Below are 22,743 nucleotides of genomic sequence, written 5' to 3'. Positions count from 1 at the left end.
TCCCAAGTGGTGGCTTAACCCACTGTGCTACAATGTCTACTCAGAGCCTCTTAAATAGACAAGCTAAATGTGTATAAGAAGAACTTTAAGAGGTTAGAATAGTGAGGAACATGTAGCTTAGAAAACTAAGGGCAGACTAAACTCTTTGGAATTAAGGACCAGAATGTTTGTGTCCTAGCACAAGAGTTTTTAACTGGGACCACACAGCGACTCCTTTGGGACCTTTGAAACAGCCTGCTCAGGTCATTCTGGTTAAATTGTTCTGGGGCTGGAGCCTGTGCAGAAGGAGTTGGAAAAGCTGCCCAGAGAGATGGATCTAATTTGTTAACTGTCCGTGGTGGGCTGAGGTCTGACTTGGTGGCTTGACTGCACTTCCTCTGGAGGTTTAAGAAATGAAATATAGAAGAATGCTGGATTATCTAGGACTGAAGTTTATATCAAAGGCATCCTGTTGTGATTGGCTGATGAATACTCACTTTTGGTTAAGTGTTAACTGCTTCACATTCTTAGGTTAATTTCTTTTGTAGATTCTTGAATGATCTAAGACTTAGGTTTCTAAAACAAGATTTTAATTCCTCCTTTACCACTGCAATATTCCACAAAGAAATTTTTTGCCAATTTATTGCCAAAAATCTCATTAATTCAGACCCTATGATCCTAGAATTTTGGATATTCTGAACAAAATACTGGCAAAGGTCTCTGATAGTTTCAAAGTGGTTGGTAACAAGTAGTGTAATTTAAATTGTTAACCACTCCACTGCCTTTGAAGTTTTAATGATGATAAGTTATGCACATTATTGTTAAAGCAAGAATTTCTTGTATATTTACCAGAAATAATAATATTGAATTCTGTTACACAATAGTCCCTAATTCAGAGTTTCCATTAATTCAGCCAGTGTCCCAGCTACTTAAACCACTGAGGGTTAGCTGCAACTTCTGAATGAGTATTTTTGTATTATATTAGCAATCAGATCTTTACAGACTCAAGTTCTATGTTTTATAAAACAATTGAAACTCAGGTGATACACACACAGACACATATATGAATTTAGACAAAAAAAACCCTGAAGAGAATCATTCTAGGACACTTTCAATAAAATAAGCTGTGAAGAGTTTCTGCTGTCTCCAGGATCCAATTGTTTAGGAAGAGCAATTAACAAATCTGTTCCAGTGTTCTTAAGAGTCAGGGAAGGGAACAAAAAGAAAGCTGTCATAGCTGACAATTGTAACTTGGAGTTTCTTTATTTTTAATTAGATAGGGATGAGTGTGTTGCCTGAAATTCCTGCTGCTATTTGTCAGGTTTTAGGCTAACATCTGATATCCTTTTCAGAATAAATACAAGGAGAATTATGAGAAAGCAAAAGGACAGCCATATGCCAGCACATCCGATACCCCGGAACTTCGCAGAATCAAGAAAGTACAAGATCAACTCAGTGAGGTGGGCTGCATCACAGGGCTGCATCACAGGAAAAGGAGAAAGACGTTTCAAGAATATGTGGTCACGGCGGGAGGAGAGCTCTAAGTATTTGTAGGGAGAAAGGAATGAAATTATTGTGAGTTATTCCAGAAATGCAGAGCAAGCTCTGGTCACAGTTATATTGCTGTAAATGTGAACCCAGAGAGACTTCTAAAGGTGTGGCTTAACAATTTACTTTGAGTGGAAACTGTGAGATGGATGCTCCAACTCAGTCAGTGTGGTCCTCCATATTGGAGGATGGTGAGGCCAAGAAGCAGCCACCAGCTAGATGCTTAGCCAGGAAAGCAGATGAGCTGTAGATATGGGTGCTCCAAGGATCTTTGAAGATTGCCATTTTCTAGCTAAAATGAAGAGAGTTTGCTTTATGATGCAAATTTTTAGTCATTGGATTTAATGCTCTTTAATACTACATATTTATGCCTGTCATGAACTCCGATTATGCATTTCTTTTGTAGGTTAAGTATCGAATGGATGGCGATGTTGCTAAAACTATTTGTCACGTAGATGAAAAAGCAAAAGATATTGAACATGCAAAGAAAGTGTCGCAGCAAGTCAGTAAGGTAAGGACAAGGTGGGGATGACTGGAATATGAAACAGTATATGCATTGCTTCTGCCTTGTCTAAGAGGCAAAAAAACCAGGCAGGCCTGATCCTGCTCAGAAGTCCTATAGGCAGTGTGAATGCAATGCCCACATGCACCAGGAAGGCTACACAGACGACCAAGGTGGTGCCCACAGAAGCTATGGGTGGATTAGAGAGTCCATGCCCTGCCCAAAGATGCAGCTGGGACTCAGCACCAGGTAGTCGCTGCAGAGAACAGTCTCATGTCACTGGAGTCTCTTATTTCTTTTTAAAAGCAGTCAGAAGCTAGTTTTTTTTTTTTAAAGATTTATTTTATTTATTTGAAAGACAGAATTACAGAGAGAGGTAGAGAGGTAGAGAAAGAGGTAGAGAGAGAGAGAGAGAGAGAGGGATCTTCTATCTGATGGTTCACTCCCCAGATGGCCACAACAGCTGGAGCTGCACCGATCTGAAGCCAGGAGCCAGGAGCTTCTTCTGGGTCTCCCATGTGGGTGCAGGGGCCCAAGGACTTGGGCCATCTTCTACTGCCATCCCAGGCCATAGCAGAGAGCTGGATGGGAAGAGGAGCAGCTGGGACTAGAACCGGTGCCCATATGGGATGCCAGCACTGCAGGCCAGGGCTTTAACCCACTGCGCCACAGTGCTGGCCCCAGGAGCTGGATTTTTATAAGAAATTTTCAAATTTCAAGTGTAGGCAACCAAATAAATTTAAATACCATGCAAGTCAAGAGAAACATGTCTGCCAGCCAAATTGAGCCAATGACTGGTTGCAATCTGTGGAAGGGATCTATGGAGAATCAGAATCATGATTTAGTTCAAAACATGAGAATTTTCAAGTCAACACTAAGGCAGGAAAAGTGTTACAGGATGTTGACATGGTCAGTGTTCCGGTAACATGTCAGCAGCCTTCATGTGAGGACACCTCTGTGACTCTACCTTTTTTCTTTAAATCCTCATGCCCTTGGGTGAAGCATCAAGCCATTGACACTCTGCTGTTTCTATCTAGGTTTTATACAAGCAGAACTGGGAAGACACCAAGGATAAGTACCTGCTTCCCCCTGATGCCCCTGAACTTGTCCAGGCCATTAAGAACACAGCCATGTTCAGTAAGGTAAGGGCCCCTGCTCCATCACCAGTGCTTGGTCTTATTTTTGTTTTTTATATTTATTTGAAAGGAAGAGTGACAGAAAGAGAAATATCTTTCATCTACTGGTTTACTCCTCAAATGGCCACAACAGCCAACTCTGGGCTAGACCAAAACTAGGAGCCAAGAATTCCCTCCAGATCTCCCTCATGGGTGGCAGGTGCCCAAGTACGCAGGCCATTTTCTGCTGTCTTCCCGGGTGCGTTAGCAGGAAGCTGGATCAGAAGTGGAATAGCCAGAACCTGAAAGGTCACTACATGGGATGTTGGTGTCACAAGAGGCAGCCTAACCAGCCCTGCCCTACCAGCCCCTCCATCTCCACTTGAGTCTTCCTGTGTCATCCTACCAAATACACTAGAGCAGTACCTAGTAAATGCATGGTAATCCAGAATACAGTCCCCCAATCTTTTTTGTGCGTAATCTTTAGATATGAGGGAATGTAGGAAAAAGGAGCTTGGCAAAGAGGGGCTGAGAGAACTCTGGGACAGTGGACTGGAGACAGTCCTTTGGGAACTTGAGCAACCCAGTGGGAAGTGAATGGGGATGATGAAGATACACCTGGGAAACAGCCAAGAGAGCCACATAGTACCTCTGTAGACCGTGTTGTCACTCTTACGACAGGTTTATTTTTGTGACAGAAACTGTGTGAGCTGCCTCCTGGCTCCTCAAGCCATGTTAGCACTTGTTGTAGGAGGCAGGTTAAGTAACAGAGAGGACATAAAACACATCTTCCCCACCCAGAATGAGATTTATTAGGAGAAGCCAGAGAAGTTATTAATAAAATGACTTGGATGGAGAGCAAGGGGAAGTTAATCTGTGAATTTTATTTACCTTTTCTGAAACCTTGCCCTTGGTTCGTTTTGCTGTGAATGCATGAGATAAAAGCTCTGTATCTCATGTAAACGTGATCTCACCTTCTCATACCTTTTCCTTCTTTTCCAATTTAGAAACTTTACACTGAAGACTGGGAAGCAGACAAAAGTTTGTTTTACCCGTACAATGACAGCCCGGAACTGAGGAGGGTCGCCCAAGCCCAGAAAGCGCTCAGTGATGTAAGTGCAATCAGTAGCTTTTAGGAAGGTGGAGTCAGGAAAGCTAGAATTCAGTATTCTGACCACATGTTCATTGCAACTCTACTTTTAAAGAGACCAGATTTCAAAATGCAGAGGAGAGTACCTAGAAATATTATAATGATGATGTCTAATTTAAGTTACATATAATTTATGCTTTATATTAGATACAACTTAGCTCCACCCCCTCTCCTCAGGTGATGACCCTGAGTCTAAGGTCATGCAGAGAGTGAGTGGCAGAGTCCAGAATTATGGTCCCAAGGCCAGTGTTCCCAATGGAGCCTGTGTTCTCCTTTGCCCTTGGCTCTGGATGAAGTTCTTTGACAATGGAGTGGCAATTTTTAAAAGTACCTACTGGAATCACAGCTACCTTTCCAAATCTACTATTCATACAACATTATTAAAGAATCTTGCTTTGCTCTCCGGATCACCAAGTCTGAATTGTGATGTATCCCTTTTGTGTTCAGGATAGCTGACTAGAATACTGTCAAAAAGTGTTTGTGCAATTATTACAAAAAAGCTCTTAGTGTCAGGGTACAGAGAGGAGATTTCAGAGTTTGCAAAAAAAAAAACAACAGTAGTCCCCTTTGCTAGAATTTTGGTATCCCAAACCCTGAAAACTGTACATTAGGGGAACTTAAAAGGCCCAATAGAATGCTTGGGTGGAAAGCAGCCACAACAGCAGCAGGTTGGGCCTCAAACTTCCTGTAATTTTGAGGTATTTTATGTCTCAATTGCTGGATTTGTTGGATGCCATGCCGAAAATGCGAAGGCTACCACTATAGTTTTTATCAGAACACTGTAGTATGAAGCAACATGTTATTTGGCATTCTGTTGTAGCTAGATCCCTGGAACCTCTTGATGATTAATATAGACTTGACAAGCCAATTAAGACTTACTGAGATTTACTTCCATAGGATCCTAGGGTCTCAGCTAGTCTTGAACTGAAATTATATACACTTATTTGATGATGTCTCCAAATTTTGAGGCTAACTTTTATTACCTTTCACTTGTTATCACTTAGAAATTTAATGGACACATTTTCCATTCCACTTTCCATGTAATTGATTAAAAGTATAGCATCCTATCTTCTATGGGTTAAGTTAGGAAATAAAGAAGATATAGCAAGATTATGAAGTTGTCTGGTACATGGTGCCAACTTTGCTGTGCAGATACCTTATGGTTTTCTTTCAATATTAGCTTTTTGGGTCCTTATTTCATGAATTCATTGTACTGGCATATAACCTTTATCAGTGAGTGATAACTTATTGCAAGTCCATTATAAACGCATATCTTAAAGGATATAAAAGCACTACAAGAAGTTTTCATCCTTTCTCCTGAAAGTATGTAATCAGGCTGATAACTTGAAAATATTATGTGTTTAACAACAAGGAAAAAATTGGAAATGAAACACAACTAAACACAGTCTAATATTTGCCAGGAGAAAGAACACGTGAGTAATCAGAGAAGGAAACAAGGAGGGGATGGATGGTGGTGAAGAAGAAAGGCATTTTAAGTTGAGGGAGCATGGAAGCAAAGGAAAAGAGGTGAAATGAGTCTGAACTTGTAGGGGAAAAGAAAATGATTGAGATGAGTGTCTAGCTTGGGAGCAGCAGGACCTTGAACTGGACATAATAGCTTTGACATGATATGGCAGGCAATAAAAGGTGTCCTAAGACTCTGGAGAAGAAAACAACATGACAATATAGACCCTGAAGAAATTTGGGGAAAGATGATAGATTGGGACTAGGAAAAACTGGGAATTGTGATAATTTGTAGAAGTGTATTTTAGTGATACATGGATCTGAGAGATGATGGGCAAAGGAGTGGCAGAAAAGAATCTGAAGGTAACAAGTATCAACAAGCGTTAATGACATCAGATTTGAGAGATGAAGGAGAGAAAGGATCCATGGATGAGCTTCTGTCCACAGACTGATGGTTTGGGTGAATAAGGGTAGAGATGTGTTAGTGGAGAGAGAAGTAAACTTGAGATAATAAAAGGAATATTCAGATCAAGGCTTTCTATGGCTAGTTTGGAAATTTAGCACCATTACATAGTTGTGAGATCAGAACAAAAGTGATAGCTGAAGATAGGAGAGTGTTCAGGGGAGGCAGAAGGATCAAGGGCAGGGAGCTGGAGGGCACCACACTGAGGACATCTGGAGAGGATCCAGGAAAAGGATAAGGGAACACAGAGAAGTTGAAAGGGAACCAGAAAATGCTGTCATATGAGTCCAGGGAGAAGCTTCCAAGAAGACACTTAATCTCTTGATACCTCCCTTTGCCCATAAAATGGAGAGATGAAGGATTATCTCTATGCAACTCCAGTGCTAGGGACTTTGAATGATTAAAGTTGGCCACATCTTTTTTGAGATCTCACAAATGAAAATGTAATGAAGGAGAATAAACATAAAGAAGTAAAATCTTCTCCTTCTTTCCTTTCAAAGATTTGGCAATTAAGATACAGCTTTTATTTTTAATATAGACTGAGTCAGCACAAAGTGTCACATTACCAGCATGCCTATTAATACTGTTGAATTTCTCCAGTGCCTAAGCAAGCTGTTGTTCCCACAGCACATTACTGGGTAGACCCTGAGATTTCAAGTGAAGAGCTTGAGTTTAGAGGTTCCCTCTTCTTTCCTGTACCATTTTTCTGGAACCTCTCAACTCTGGCCATCATGTCTTCCTCATTATCTAAGTAGAGACTAAATACTGTAAGCTGATCCAGAGTCCAGAATTCTAGCTAGACAGAATTCTGAACAAGGTTCTTGAGAAAGGAGGATTTCCTAGATTTGATTTCTCTGAAATTTCTTGACAGGGTGTCATATTTAATAAGCACTTCTCCTGCTTGAATGTTGCTTTCTCTCTATAGACTTAACCAACCATGGAAAATCCCAATGCCTTACACCTAAAGTAAAGTCTTCACTTATTTAAAAGAAAGTAAGCAGTGGGATTTCCATAAATAGATTTTAAAGTTTTTTTTTAAATCCTGATTGATTTAAAGTTCAGAAATCTTTTGTTATAGGGTTTAGGTAGCAATTATTAGGATAAGATATTGCTGTACTTGGTTGAAGATGGTTGGGATCCTGAAACTATCCAATTCCTTTATTTTATAAATAAGAATGCTGCCATGTGGAAGGAAATCCAGTCATAGAACTCTTCCAGTTGCATAGTGGAAGAGTTGGGAGGATAATTCTCTTCAGTTTTCCCTATGGCCTTACTGGGAAGACACACATCCAGAAATCAGTCATTGACTCCTCATTATAATAAGGAACTATATAGATTACAAAGGTTCCCAAAGAGAGTCCATGTCCTCTGCCATCTCAGGGCCTACAGTCCAAGGAGGTACAGACATGTAAGCAACCAGTTACAATGTCATCTGGTAACTTTAAAAAAAAATTATTTGCTTATTTGAGAGGTAGAGTTACAGACAGAGGAAAAGACAGAGAGAAAGATGTTCCATCCTCTGGTTCACTCCTCTCAAATGTCTGCAATGGCTAGAGCTGGGCCAATCTGAAGCCAGGAATTTCTTCTGTCTCCCACATAGGTACAGGGGTCCAAACATCTGGACCATCTTCCACTGCTTTCCCAGGCCATAAACAGAGAGCTAGATCAGAAGAAAAACAGGCTGGCACCGCGGCTCACTAGGCTAATTCCTCCGCCTGCTGCGCCGGCACACCAGGTTCTAGTCCCGGTCGGGGCGCCGGATTCTGTCCCGGTTGCCCCTCTTCCAGTCCTGCTCTCTGCTGTGGCCCAGGAATTCAGTGGAGGATGGCCCAAGCCCTTGGGCCCTGCACCTGCATGGGAGACCAGGATAAGCACCTGGCTCCTGGCTTCGGATCAGCGGGGTGTGCCGGCCGCAGCACGCCAACCGCGGCAGCCATTGGAGGGTAAACCAACGGCAAAAGGAAGACCTTTCTGTCTGTCTGTCTCTCTCACTGTCCACTCTGCCTGTCAAAAAAAAAAAAGCATCCAGAATACAAGCCAGTGCCAATATGGGATGCTGGCACCACAGGTAGAGAGAGGCTTAGCCTCCTACATCACAGCACTAGCCCCTGGTAACTTCTTAAAAAGAAATCATGATCAAATTGAGTTTGACACTTTGTCTGCCTCAAAGTCAGGGATGGCTTAGTGTCACTCATCCCAAGACATGAAGAAGGAGTAGAAGTTTGCAGAGAGATGGGGAAAATGTAGAGTTGGGGTACTCCATGGAGAAGGAAGGGCATGGATGAGTTCCTGAAGCACCTGAGGGCTTTGTGTGCCTGGGGAATCTCTAAATTATCCTGCATTACTTGAGGTAGAGGTCAAGATTTTTGGATGAAAATGAGGAGTCAGTAATGAAGAAAAAAGGAGAGCAAGAATGAAGGGATTGTATGATTCATGATTACTTTAAAGTGATAGAGGCCAAAGGAAGGGAAAAAAATAAAGCAGATTGAAGATGTGAGGGAAAAAAAGGGAGTGACTAATAGAGCCAGGTACAAAGGGAGCCTGGAGGGAGTAGCATTCGGGGCACAGGAGTCATGCCCTGTCTCCCTCTGGATTAGGACAGGGGTGGGAGAGGCAGGGATGAGTATGGGGAAAGATAAGCATCTGGTCTTTCTTTACTCTATAAAAATGGAACCTGAGAGTTGTTTGGGAGACTGAAGAACAGTGTGGGGGCCTTAGAGTAGCCCTGAGAGTAGAGACTGAACAGAGACATATAATAGAATGTTCAAGCTTCATTGAAAACAAGTGGCAATTGGGTACCATAATGTCAGAGTGTTGAGTACATAGTCCCAAGCAAGTTGCTCACAAAACATACCACTGAGTAGGCACACAGATTCTTTTCTTTTTTAAAAAACATTTATTTATTGACCTGAAAGGCTGAGTGATAGAAAGAGAGAGAAAGAGAGAATGGAGAGAGAGAATGTCTTCCTCATCCTAGTCCATTCTCCAAATGGCTACAATGACAGGCTGGTGCAGTCCGAAGCCAGGAGCCCAGAGCTCCATCTGGGTCTTCCGCCTAGGTGACACAGGTACTTGGACCATCTTCCATGGCCTTATCAAATGTGTTAGTGGAGAGCTAGTTAGTGGATCAGAAGTAGAACAGCCAGGACTCAAACTGGCACTGTGATATAGGATGCCAGCATTTCAAGCAGCAGTGTAGCTCACTGCACCACAATGCTAGCCCCCTAGCCCCAGGCTAAATGCTTGGTTCAGAGATTCACTCTCTTGTACCCTCTTCCTCTTTACCCTGTTAGTCACGTTATCATAGCCCAATTCAAAGAGTTGTGTGAATTTCTTTAGTAGCACTCAGCATCCCAGGAATAAGAACAGAGGAAGTAGGTGGTTGAGTTCATCCAAAGATGGGGATTTGTTAAGGAAATGTGATAAAAAGACAAGAGTTTTGAGTTGAACATACTGGTTAAGACAGAATAATTGCATGATTATTCATGATTCAATATTCATGATTACTTTAAAGTGATAGGGGCCAAAGAATCACAAGTCACAGTATGGAAACAAATGGAAGGAAACAGAACCAGGCCATGGAGCCCTAGAGAAAGGGGAAGATTCAAAGAAATAAAAATGACCAGCAATACTGAGAGCAAGGACATGTAACATCTCTAAGGACAAATCATGACAACATAGTACACTAAAATTTAAGACTTCAAATGAAGATGAATATATATATTTATTAAAATGCAAACCAATGGAACATGAGAAATAGAGTAATTGTCTATGACTCACAGACACCCTTTTCTTTTGTTTTGTCAGATTGCCTACAAAAAGGGTCACGCTGAACAGCAGGCTCAGTTCACATCTCTAGCCGATCCTCCAGATATAGAATTTGCCAAGAAAGTAACCAATCAAGTGAGCAAGGTAAGTAGAGCCAGGACACCGTCTCCTTTCAAAACTCTGTTTCATAAAGGTAAACCTAGAAATGAAGCACACTCAGAATTTTTACATGTGACCACCTCCCCCCAAAAAAGCTAAATGGATGATCATGATGAACTAACAAATGTTTAGCTAACTTGATGAATCAGTAATTGACAAACGTGAAAGTCACATCTTGAAAACAGACCCATTTTATAAAGTCACGTTTTGAAAACAGACCCATTTTATAATGCCACTTGACATTTCTCCTTATGGAAATAATATGCAGTAATAGAGTAATCATGCAACCACATGCTCCCACAGGGATCTGGTTTAATTCAGTGTGAAGATCCCATAGAGTTTCATGTGCTCAAAAGTAAGAATGCATGAGTGGGCTCCTGAACACGGCCTAGTTGACAACAGTGGGCAGTGCACCTCATAACTTTTAAGGCCCCAGCCAAGAGCTTGGTTTGCCTATATTTAGGTTGGCAAACTAACTCCGAGGAATGCAGCCCTGACAAGGAATGCAGAGAGACAAATGTGCAACAGATGAATAGGCCTATGAAAAATTCCTGTTTTAAATGGCTCCAGAACAGGCCACTTTCTCTTGGGCTAGTGCTGCTTTTAAACCTTCCTTTGCACTCTCTTGGAGTTCAGTCTCAACTGCTTCAATTTTGATGGAACTTCAATATTTCTGTCTTGTCTAAATATTTTGAAGGAAATGATTTGTCTAGTAGAGGACAGAGAAGAAAAAAATATGAATCATGAAGTCTATTTAGGGATGCATTTGTCCAGTATTGCAGATTGCCTAACTGTGTAACTAGGGGCTTTTTGGATAAAATAGCTAGTAAATATGATAAAACTTCACTAGCAGGAATACCACCAACCTGAAATGTTGCCTGGGGTGAAGCAGAAATTAACTTTAGAACTGTGCAGAAAAAGATAGTCTAGTGAAAGTATGGATATTTTAAAAAAGATTCAGGAAAAAGACAATTTGTGTTTTTGGAATAAAAAGAAAAAGATATTTTCAAGTAGTCACTTAAAAAGAAACAAGTCTATTTTTAGTTTTCATTTGAAGCATATTATAAAAGATATCTACACTAAGGAAACAATCTTTCATCTCAGCTGAGTATGCAGTGTGGGTGCTTGAAACTGATTTTTAAAAGTTTTTTTTAAACTTTTATTTAATGAATATAAATTTCCAAAGTCCAGCTTTTGGATTACAGTGGCCCCCCCACCCCATAACTTCCCTTCCACCCACAACCCTCCCATCTCCCGCTCCCTCTCCTATCCCATTCATATCAAGATACATTTTCAATTATCTTTATATACAGAATCAATTTAGTATATATTAAGTCAAGATTTCAACAGTTTGCACCCACATAGAAACACAAAGTGAAACATACTGTTTGAGTACTAGTTATAGCATTAAATCACAATGAACAACACATTAAGGACAGAGATCCCACATGAGGAGCAAGTGTACAGTGGCTCCTGTTGACCCAACAAATTGACACTCGACACTCTAGTTTATGGTGCCAATAACCACCCTAGGCTCTCGTCATGAGTTGCCAAGGCTATGGAAGCCTTCCAAGTTCGCCAGCTCTGATCATATTTAGACAAGGTCCTAAAAGACAGAGTGAGGATAGTAACCAATGATCCTAAGAGTGGCATTAACCAGGTCTGAACAATTATACAGCATTAAGTGGGGAAGAGGACCATCAGTACACACAGGTTGGGAGTAGAGCCATTGGTGGTAGAGTAGAGGTTATGATTATAAAGGAATGAGGCCCAAGTGCGCTAGACAGGGTCTAGAACAAAGGACAGAGTCATTATTAGAGGAGCTAATAAAGGTGCTGTCTAAGCTACAATTAAGTTTTCTGATTGAGAGGCAAATAGAACCTGACAGAAGGGGCTTGACAATAATCTGTTGGGCTTTAGGCCTTGTAAGTTAAGAGGCCCAGACCTATCTATCTTTGCACATGGGGCACATCCTAAGGGAGGTGTGAACCTCCTAGGGGAAGGCACTCTGTTGACTTTCATTACTTAGCTGGCCTGGGAGGAGAGCTGGCCAGGTAAAGGCAGGTGGCATCTCTAACAAGAAATTTACAGTTCTGCCTGCAATGTTGCTGACCCTACTTGGCCATCCCCTCGGCTGCAGTGGTCACTTTGGAAGTTGGGCTGAGTGAAGGGCTTTTCAGCTTAGAGCCAATAAGATCTGTGGCTCTGACCTGGGCATCCTTCGACTCCAGGGCAGGTCCATTTCCAGTGATCCAACTCTTGGCAGAGCTGCCAGGGCTCTTCACAAGTTGACTTCTGCTGAAGCCCAGGCTTACCACATTGAAAGCCACTGCAGTGGACTGGCCTGTTGGGTCTCCTTGAGGGCAGATCACTGTACATTGCTTTTGATGCCTAGCTTTCTTTTCCTCCTGGTTTGTGTTAAAGCAGACCAGAAGATGCAAGTCAAGGGAGTGCCCATGTCCCATCTCTAATCTTCAGTGGCCTGAACTACAAGTCTATAGTCACCGGCATGTTCTGTAGTACTTTTTCTAAGGTAGACAATGCCCATGAGGAAAATTATATTCTCACTTTAAAACTTTCTTTCCCTTTGGTCTGAAAGGGAGGTTTTTTCTACTTACTGTTTACTTCGCTGATGGCGAAGTAAATCTAGCTATGAGATTATAATTTAAGCTCTTATTTTGGCTATGCTATTACAGATAAATGTTAGCCATCTCTTTTGTAAGGTCTAGAGATTAAATTGTGCATCCTACAGATTCCTTCATAATAGAATTAGTTTCCTACCTTGAAGAGAATAGAGAAATGAAAGAACAAGTTGGGCTTAGAATAGAGAAATGAGGGAGCAAGTCCTAGATCACTTGCTGACAATAGCAATATTACATGAATACTTAGCAAACAGTTTCAACCATTAGATAACAACTTATGAAAACATTTACAAGAAGGTCCAATGCCTTCTATAAATTTTAAGAATCATGTATTTGGAAACACCGCTTAAATATCTAACATGGTGTAGTTTGTTTAACCAGTAAACTTAAGCACAACCATATAAAATGTTTTTAGTTTCTTTCTACCAGCAATTATAAAACGTATGATACAGAGATTCAGGTCACACGAATTAAAATGTATCTTTGATTAATTTTAGCAGCTTAAATTTATGGACAATCCCGGTTGCCCCTCTTCCAGGCCAGCTCTCTGCTGTGGCCAGGGAGTGCAGTGGAGGATGGCCCAAGTGCTTGGGCCCTGCACCCGCATGGGAGACCAGGATAAGCACCTGGCTCCTGCCATCGGAACAGCGCGGTGCGCCGGCTGCAGCGCGCCTACCGCGGCAGCCATTGGAGGGTGAACCAACGGCAAAAAGGAAGACCTTTCTCTCGTCTCCCTCTACTGTCCACTCTGCCTGTCAAAAAAAATAAATTTATGGACAATCTTATCTATAAGCCAATTAAAATAAAATTCTTAATAAAATTTTCCCATGTGGACATATAATATGTACACACATATAACATAACATAATAGACCAATGTAGCAATTTTTATAATAGCTTTTAAAATCTTTAACTCTCGCTTTGCGGCGCCGGCACACCGGGTTCTAGTCCCGGTCGGGGCACCGATCCTGTCCCGGTTGCCCCTCTTCCAGGCCAGCTCTCTGCTGTGGCTAGGGAGTGCAGTGGAGGATGGCCCAAGTCCTTGGGCCCTGCACCCCATGGGAGACCAGGAGAAGCACCTGGCTCCTGCCATCGGAACAGCGCGGTGCGCCGGCCGCAGCGCGCCTACCGCGGCGGCCATTGGAGGGTGAACCAACGGCAAAAGGAAGACCTTTCTCTCTGTCTCTCTCTCTCACTGTCCACTCTGCCTGTCAAAAAAAAAAAAAAAATCTTTAACTCTTTCTGTAGATGAAACTGATTTTTAAAAATCTATTTCAAGCCCCTCTATAGTCATTCTCTCCACTAATTCAGGTTTGCAAGTTAGTTTAGAGCTGTACATTTCAATATGGTAACCACTAGCTAAGTGTGATGATTGAGTGTGTGTAATGTGACTATGACAAGGTGAGTAGTAGTCAGTTTGGGCACCTACAACAAAATACACGGGGTGATTTAAGTAATAGCATTTATTTTTCAAAGTTCTGGAGCCTGGAAGTCCAAGATGAAGGAGTCAGTTCTTCTGAAGGACCCCTTCCAGGCTTGCAGACAGCTGCCTTCTTGTGTCCTTGCATGGTAGCGGCAGAGAGCAAGTTTCAACTCTTCTTCTTCTTTGATAAGAGCACTGACCACAGCACAAGCGTGCCACCCTCATGACCTCGCTGAAACCCAATTACTTCTGAAAGGCACCACCTCCAAACACCATCACTTTGGGTGTTAGGGCTTCAACACATGAAGTCTGAGGAGACACACCCATTCTATTACACGGAGTCCTATAAATGAGAAATAGACTGGATCTTGAACCTTTGCTATGAAAAAAGAATATGAAAGAGCTCATTAGTTTTTTTTTTTTTTTTTTTTTTTTTTTTTACTTTTTGACAGGCAGAGTGGACAGTGAGAGAGAGAGACAGAGAGAAAGGTCTTCCTTTGCCGTTGGTTCACCCTCCAATGGCCGCCGCGGTAGGCGCGCTGCGGCCGGCGCACCGCGCTGATCCGATGGCAGGAGCCAGGTGCTTCTCCTGGTCTCCCATGGGGTGCAGGGCCCAAGGACTTGGGCCATCCTCCACTGCACTCCCTGGCCACAGCAGAGAGCTGGCCTGGAAGAGGGGCAACCGGGACAGGATCGGTGCCCCGACCGGGACTAGAACCCGGTGTGCCGGCGCCGCAAGGCGGAGGATTAGCCTAGTGAGCCGCGGCGCCGGCCGAGCTCATTAGTTTTATATTGATTACATGTTGGAATGATAACATTTTGGATGCACTGGGTTAAGTAGAAAATATTTTTAAGGTAATTTTGCACTATTTTTACATTTAAAAATGTCTTACTAAACTGACTTGCATTTTATGTCTGTTGGACTGCCCCATGCTCCTTGGAAGAAATGGCCATGTCAGTACTTTGAAAGCATTGCTAGACTTGGATTTGCCCTAGTAGAATAATCATGGGCTAAGAGATAGATGGCTATAGATGAAGATTACCAGATTTGGCCATGTTGACATTTTACATCCTAGTCTTGTCCAGATTTTCAAGTTCTTAAAGATCATTGTACATTCAAAATAATAGTCAAGTTGAGGAGAAATGCTTGTGATTAATAGCATCCATCCAACAAGGGAGGCATGGGCTGCCAAGAGTGACTTATCTGTAGGCCTCTTTCCTTCTGATATCTTTCCCTCTGTCAAGATACTTTGATCCTTATTTCAGTATCATCATATCCTCTTTCCTTCCAAAATAGGTAAAAATGTGCTTTATCCACTCACCCTTATGCATTTATACTCATGGTATTTCTTTGTTGAATTATGTCTCCCTTCCAATTCAGATGGTAACAACCACATCTTTGCCATGATTATATTAATGCTGTGTTCTGTTCACCAGCCTTCCTTATTCCACGTGTCAGAATCGAGTCTCTCAGCTTTGTCTTTGGCCAAAGTCACCAGCTATATGGCAGCATCTTCTACTGGCTCTGCTGCATTCCGTAGCTCTATCAGAGACTGATATGCAAGCAGAGGTGTTCCTATAAGCAGGCAAGGAAACTAGGCGAGGAAACTGCATGCTCTGATCAGTTCTGTGTGCAGCACTGGGAAGTCCCTTTGCTCTGATCAGTTCTGTGTACAGCACTGGGAAGTCCCTTTCATTTCTCTATGCCTGCCTCTTTAGTTCCCTCTAGATTCATAATCAGAAAAACACAAGATTGATGTTGGAATTTCTGGTTGATACCCAGCTGGATTCTAGAATTGTGTGTTTTTTTTTTTTTTTTTCAAAAAAGTCCTTCAGTGACACATTTTTCTACAGCATGAAGATGCTGGGCTCTGGTTCTCTGAAACCATGGAAACTCTTCTACCACACAGAATTAGGAAGACTCCCATTGAGTTCACCAGAAGAGATCTGATTAATTCAGAAAGGCAGCCCTGGGCCCACTATGGGCAATAAAAATACCAGTTGGGACGCCTTCCACCCTTGAAAGGATAGCTCTATGAATACAGCCATTGTTGAGCCACTCAAAAATAAAGAAAAAAGTGTGCGTAACTAACTTCTTATTCCTTTCCATTTGATGACCTCATAAAAATGGCAGCTGCAAATGTGGAAAGTAGAAAAGGAAGCCATATATTAAGACAGGATATAAGGGTGCCTCATTTGTGGATCTGTCTTCTGGGGAGGAGGGGCTATGGTTTGGGAGAGCAATCTTTTTCTGTGAACATGTGGTCAGCCTCTTACCACAGAGGGTGTCCCAGAACTTGTCATGGACCCAATGTGCTTTCTTCTATTAAACTAACAGATTAAAAAAAAAAAACCTGGAGAAAGTAAAATTGATTCTTTTCTCCAGGACTGTTTTGCCAACTCAAAATGCAACGGGATGAGAGAGAAGTGTTAGGGACAATCCTTGGAGTTGGGGGTTGGGGGAGGTTGGGTTTTGGATAGGAGGGTCTCATCTCCTTGTGTCACACAACATGCCAAACATGCAGAGTGAGGCCCCTTTGGCTGGCAGAGAGGGCCCCTCACAGACTACTCCAACCACGACTTTACTCAGCTTCTCTCCTACCTGAAAATGAAGGGAAAGGTCATAATGTTTCCTCAACAGTTAACACACTGCAGGCCCTCCTGTGTAGTGCACATCTTCCCAGATTTGGGCATAGCCCCAGGAGGGATCACTGAGATGGAGAGATCTGTCTCTACCTGATTTACTGCAGCTGGCGGTCAGAAGGAGGAAATAACAACTTAGGGTTCATGACAGGTGAAAAAAGAGGAAAGATGTTGGTTAAGGGGGCTGACTGGTCCTAAATTCTTGCTTTGCCTCTTGTTTTTAATTTATTTTCTTTAAGAGAAAGAGACAGAGCTCTCCCTTCCATTGGTTTACTTACCAAATGCCCAACAGCCAGGCTGAAACCAGGAGCCCAGAACTCCCTCTGGTTCTTCCACATGGGGGACAGGAACCCAAGTACTTGAGCCATCACCTGCTGCCTACAATGGTGCACATTAGCAGGAACCTAGAATCAGAAATGGAGTTAGGACTTGAACCTGTGGGCTTTGATATGGGTTGCAGGTGTTCCAAAGCATCTTAACTGCTATGCCAAATGCCCACCCCTTGTGTTTCATTGTAAAAACTTTTTTAAAAATTAGACATTTATTCCTCATTGTGAGAATCTATTATTCAGTTTCCCCTAACAGATCTTTATACACAATACCTATTTTTAAAATAATAGTTCAGGAGTCGGCGCTGTGGCCTAGCGGGTTAGCACCCTGGCCTGAAGCACCAGCATCCCATATGTGCGCTGGTTCTAGTCCCGGCTGCTCTTCTTCTGATCCAGCTTTCTGCTATGGCTTGGGAAAGCAGTAGGACATGGCCCAAGTCCTTGGGACCCTGCACCCATGTGGGAGACCCGGAAGAAGCTCCTGGCTCCTGGCTTTGGATCAGCGCAGCTCTAGCCATTGCGGCCAATTGGGGAGTGAACCAGTGGATGGAAGACTTCTCTCTCTCTCTGTCTCTACCTCTTTCTGTAACTCCATCTTTCAAATAAATAAAATAAATCTTTAAAAAAATCAAGGGTACTTTGAAAAGTTCATAGAAAGGTAAAATTAAAAGGTGAACTTACTTTTGTGAAAAAATTTTGAGATTCAAACATAGTGCTTTCATAAAATATATTTCCATGAGGCCCCCTTGTAACTGCTACTTCTCAAATCTAAAATGCATGACAAACTTCTCTGCATGTCAGGTTTGATATGCCTGGGCCCAACTGCTCCTCTTTTGGCAACAAGCAGGGGGAAGGATAGTAACTCTCCAAAAATTGTAGGTTAGATCTTAACTCCAAGTATGTGTACATCAACAACCTTTGAAGTTGTGTTTATGGGCATTTCATAGTTTTCTCAGATTATTGAAGAGTTGCCTGCATCACAACAAGATTAGAGACACTTCTATAGATGCTCTCAGCAAATACAAAATCAATTTTATTGACTTCAGTTCTTTAAAGCTTCAAAAGAGGAGGGTAGGTATATTAATACAAATCTTAGCAAATATTTCCTTTGAAGAATTGTCTTTCTTGTACACACACAAGTTTCTTTTCTTCAGAGTTCTTTTCATTATAACAATGTTTATTATAGTTGTCTAGCATTTGTCTAGCATTGTACAAGTAATAAAACACTCTTTAGTGTATGATCTTATTTAATTTTTCCATCAGTCTTCCATAAATATTATTGCCAGCACTTGTGATTGAGAAAACTGAAACTTGGAGAGGCCAAGTCATACCTTTAGGAGTGAAGTCTTAGGCCCAGAGCTTCCAAACCCAAGGCTCTAAAATGTTTAGCTATGGAAACCAGTTGGCTATTAATTGCTGTATTTACCCTCTGAGAAGAATATAAATAGGTCTTCAAGAGGACTGAGCTTCTTTTAACTCGGGTTCGTTGATTCTGCGCATCATTCATCGTTGGTACTTTTCTATTAAAAGAATGCCAGAAAGCAGCTTCTTTTTTTCTGGAAGGGTGTATGTCATTAAAGTCTGCTAACATTTCACTGAGTCGTGGAGGGGACTTGACTCTAACTCAGCTCTGGATGTCACTAACAGGCCCAGGTTTGAGGTTGGGTTAGGCTATTTCTACTCCAAGAACATTTAGGCCAAGGTAGTTCAAAGCCACTTGTCTTGGTCTCACTTTAGGTTAGTATAGTTGAACAAACATTCATGAGGTAACTACCACATGCTGTATTTTGTGTTAGATTCAGAGGATATGAAACTGAAGATGTAACACCTGTCCTCCAGGAACTCACAGCCTGGGATTTAAGTGGGGTAGTACTGGGAGTAAGATGGGGCAGTTCTACTTTTGAGTTCTTACATTTTTTTTAACATTTATTTAATGAATATAAATTTCCAAAGTACAGCTTATGGATTACAATGGCTTCCCCCCTCCCATAACTTCCCTCCCACCCGCAACCCTCCCCTTTCCTGCTCCCTCTCCCCTTCCATTCACATCAAGATTCATTTTCAATTCTCTTTATATACAGAAGATCAGTTTAGTATATATAAAGTAAAGATTTCAACAGCTTGCCCCCACATAGCAACACAAACTGAAAAAATACTGTTGGAGTACTAGTTATAGCATTAAATAACAGTGTACAGCACATTAAAGACAGATATCCTACATGATATTTTTAAAAATTGATTAATTTTCTATGCAATTTCCAATTTAACACCAGTTTTTTTTTTCATTTTCAATTATCTTTATATACAGAAGATCGATTCAGTGTATACTAAGTAAAGATTTCATCAGTTTGCACCCACACAGAAACACAAAGTGTAAAAATACTGTTTTAGTACTAGTTATAGCATCACTTCACATTGGACAACACATTAAGGACAGATCCCATATGAGACATAAGTACACAGTGACTCCTGTTGTTGATTTAACAATTTGACACTCTTGTTTATGACGCCATTACTGACGCCATAAACAAGAGTTCTTACATTTGTAAAAATATGAATGAAAAAGTCTTATTCATTGGCCCACCAAGTGGATTTTATGGTGATGGTTGTTTTCTGCATAACTAGGGCTTTTGGAAAGGCTTAGAAATGGAGTTCATTTGATATGGAAATCTCAGGTTGATAAGTTTTCTTGTAACCAAAATATAAATACAGGATGACTTCTGAGTTTTACTCAAACATGAGGGAACTTCTGTAAAACCACCTGTCTTTGCCCCTCACAACTACTTCTCAAATAAATATTAAATAAACAAATACCTAAATTTCTAAATGAATTAAGTCCCTAAACTCAGTAAGGGGAAAAGTAGGACTTTCTTTCCCATTTTCTATTTATACCCACTCGCCAACATTTCTTGTTGGTTAAATCCACCCTACCCTGGAATATTTATTGAAGACATCTATTAAGGACCCAAGAACAACCAAGTCAGGATATTTTGAAAAGTTCATCACCATTTCTTATTTTTCTGTCTTATTTGTTAATACCTGGTTTTGCTTATCATCTTCTTATTTTTTTTTCCCTAGCAAAAATACAAAGAAGACTATGAAAATAAAATCAAAGGCAAATGGAGTGAGACACCTTGCTTTGAAATTGCAACTGCCAGAATGAACGCTGATAACATCAGCACTGTGAGTAGGAGCAGACAGCGGAGGTTGGGGATGGAGCCCCTTTTCTTGTGACTTCTTGCTGCTGCCGACATCTGCAGTGGAACTGAACACGTGGGACTCCTCCTCTCATGGGTGGCACCTGGGCTAGAGTTCCTATTAGGAATCCCACAAACTCTCTTCCTTTCGAGAAATATTATTTTGACAGATTTCCATCATTTTGACCTCAATTTGTATGGGAATAACATTGCAAGTAGACCCTCGTATGGGCTGCAAAATTAAAGGAGCTCTTTTTAATCTACTGTTTGCTGGGGAACTAAAATGCACATTTGTGGAAGTGATTGATTGAGTTTCTCCTCACTAGAAGACATAGTATAATTACTTCTTTTCTCCTAAGTTCTCTGTTCCTCACCTATAAGAGCTCTTCTTGGTAACCAAGAAAGACCATTTTAATTATTCTGTCAGTCCATTCTAATTGTTCCAAATCCCTGTGATTAATCATGTTTGTGCAGGCACCACCAACCTTTTTTTTTTAAAGGATTTATTTATTTATTTGAAAGGCAGAATTACAGAAGCAGAGGCAGAGAGAGACAGAGAGGTCTTCTATCCACTGGTTCACTCCCCAGATGGCCGCAATGGCCAGAGCTGGGCCGATCTGAAGCCAGAAGCCTGGAGCTGCTTCTGGGTCTCCCACGTGGGTGAAGGGGCCCAAGTACTTGGGCCATCTTCTGCTGCTTTTCCAGATGATAGCAGAGCTGGATCAGAAGTGGAGCAGCCAGGACTCGAACCGGCACCTATATGGGGTGCCAGGACTACAGGTGGCAGCTTTGCCTGTTATTCTACAGCACCGGCCCCAACCACCAAAGTTTATATATATTTATATATTATTATATATTATATTACAGAATATATTATATAATATATAATAATATTAAACTGAATATATAATTAAAATATAATTATACATAATATAATTATATTAATTATTATATAATTGATATATAATTATATAATTATTTGTGTATTATATGATTATACTTAATTATATAATAGATTATAAATGTGAAAATATATTAGATTCTAATACATAGTTATATATATTATATTCTGTAATATAAGCTGACCTGCCTACATCAGGGGAGATGGTGGCTTCTGGTATTTTCTCCAAATGCCCAGTGTCCTCCCTTGTAAGCCTGTGCACAGTTTGTTTCTATCACACTTCTCTAACCTGTTTAATGTCTTACAGAGAAAATACCAGGAAGATTTTGAGAGCATGAAAGACCAGATTTACTTCATGCAGACTGAAACACCAGAGTATAAAGTGAATAAGCAAGCTGGGGTGGCAGCTAGCAAGGTATGAGGACATTTTCCCGTTTGTCTACACTGACGCCATCGAGATAAATCTCTTAAAATTCTGGCACTTGTTTGTACAGACCCACCAAGGTAGGGACCACTGGATCTCAGGCATTTGAAGAAAGATAAGATAAAAACAACAATATGAACAATGACAAAGGGCTTTGGAATTATGGCCACTCAGTTTTTTAAGAAGCTTTGTCATGTATGAACATTAAACACCCGATTATCATCTTCAACATTTCATAGAGTTAAATGCATTTTTGTATCCAGAAGTAAAAAAGGCTATAATCTTAGCTAGTAGGACTTCCCCCAGCAGAAAGACAATTGGCAGCCTAACGTAATGCTTATGGCTCTCCCACACTCAAAGCTGTCATTATTTGTATTATTTTCTCACTGAGCAGTGCAAGACATGATCAGAAGTGAGACACATAATCTTTGGATATATAGAGTATCTTCAGTAAATACTCGGACTTCTTGACATTCTAAAGGGGGATGGGGACTAGAGAAAGCATAAACTTCGAAACCAAACACACTGGCTTCTAATACTGGCCTTGGCTCTGCCAGAAAAACAAGGTGATTACATCCCAGGTGCAATTCAGCAATGTCTTGGAGCAGTAGAGGTAGCACAGCAGTATTTTGAAAGAAGAGTCTACCTGATTTGCTGATGGATTGGCTGAAGAGGGATTTTTAAAGATAGGAGACAAAGCTACCATGTGTCTATACCGATGAGGAAAAAAATCCAGTAGAGAGGGAAAATTGAGTGATGCTTGACAGGGAGGCTGGGGTGCTGTCCTTGAGTGGGAGAAGGGGAAGGGATCCCACGCGTAAGAGGAGAGGCTGGCTTTGCCACAAGCCCCAACAGCTCCTCCCTACACCTGGGGGGCAGGCTGGGCATCTCAGAGGCAGGTAGGAAGAGAGTAGGGTTTGAAAAGTCTCTGGTTGTTTCCATTTTTTGAAGGAATTTCTACTTTTCTTAGGCAGAAAGGAAACCCAAGTCTTCCCTTCCCGCAAAGTAGCCCACGTGCTGCTCTGTGAAGGCTTTGG

At 41.4% G+C, this 22,743-nt stretch overlaps 1 protein-coding gene across 1 annotated transcript in view; it reads left to right on the top strand.

The window, feature by feature from the left end:
- NEB (nebulin) overlaps positions 1-22,743 on the top strand; it is a 221,607-nt gene that overhangs the window by 6,810 nt on the left and 192,054 nt on the right. The window contains exons 4-10 of the mRNA XM_062186689.1: positions 1,332-1,439; positions 1,934-2,038; positions 3,067-3,171; positions 4,152-4,256; positions 10,029-10,133; positions 20,263-20,367; positions 21,590-21,697. Of these exons, the coding sequence (XP_062042673.1) occupies positions 1,332-1,439; positions 1,934-2,038; positions 3,067-3,171; positions 4,152-4,256; positions 10,029-10,133; positions 20,263-20,367; positions 21,590-21,697 (741 nt within the window). The remainder of the gene's footprint in view (positions 1-1,331; positions 1,440-1,933; positions 2,039-3,066; positions 3,172-4,151; positions 4,257-10,028; positions 10,134-20,262; positions 20,368-21,589; positions 21,698-22,743) is intronic.

Source organism: Lepus europaeus, chromosome 1 (assembly GCF_033115175.1).
Source record: "Lepus europaeus isolate LE1 chromosome 1, mLepTim1.pri, whole genome shotgun sequence".
NCBI lineage: Eukaryota > Metazoa > Chordata > Mammalia > Lagomorpha > Leporidae > Lepus > Lepus europaeus.
The sequence above is the reverse complement of the archived record's forward strand: the minus strand, read 5'-3'. Positions and strand labels throughout refer to the sequence as shown.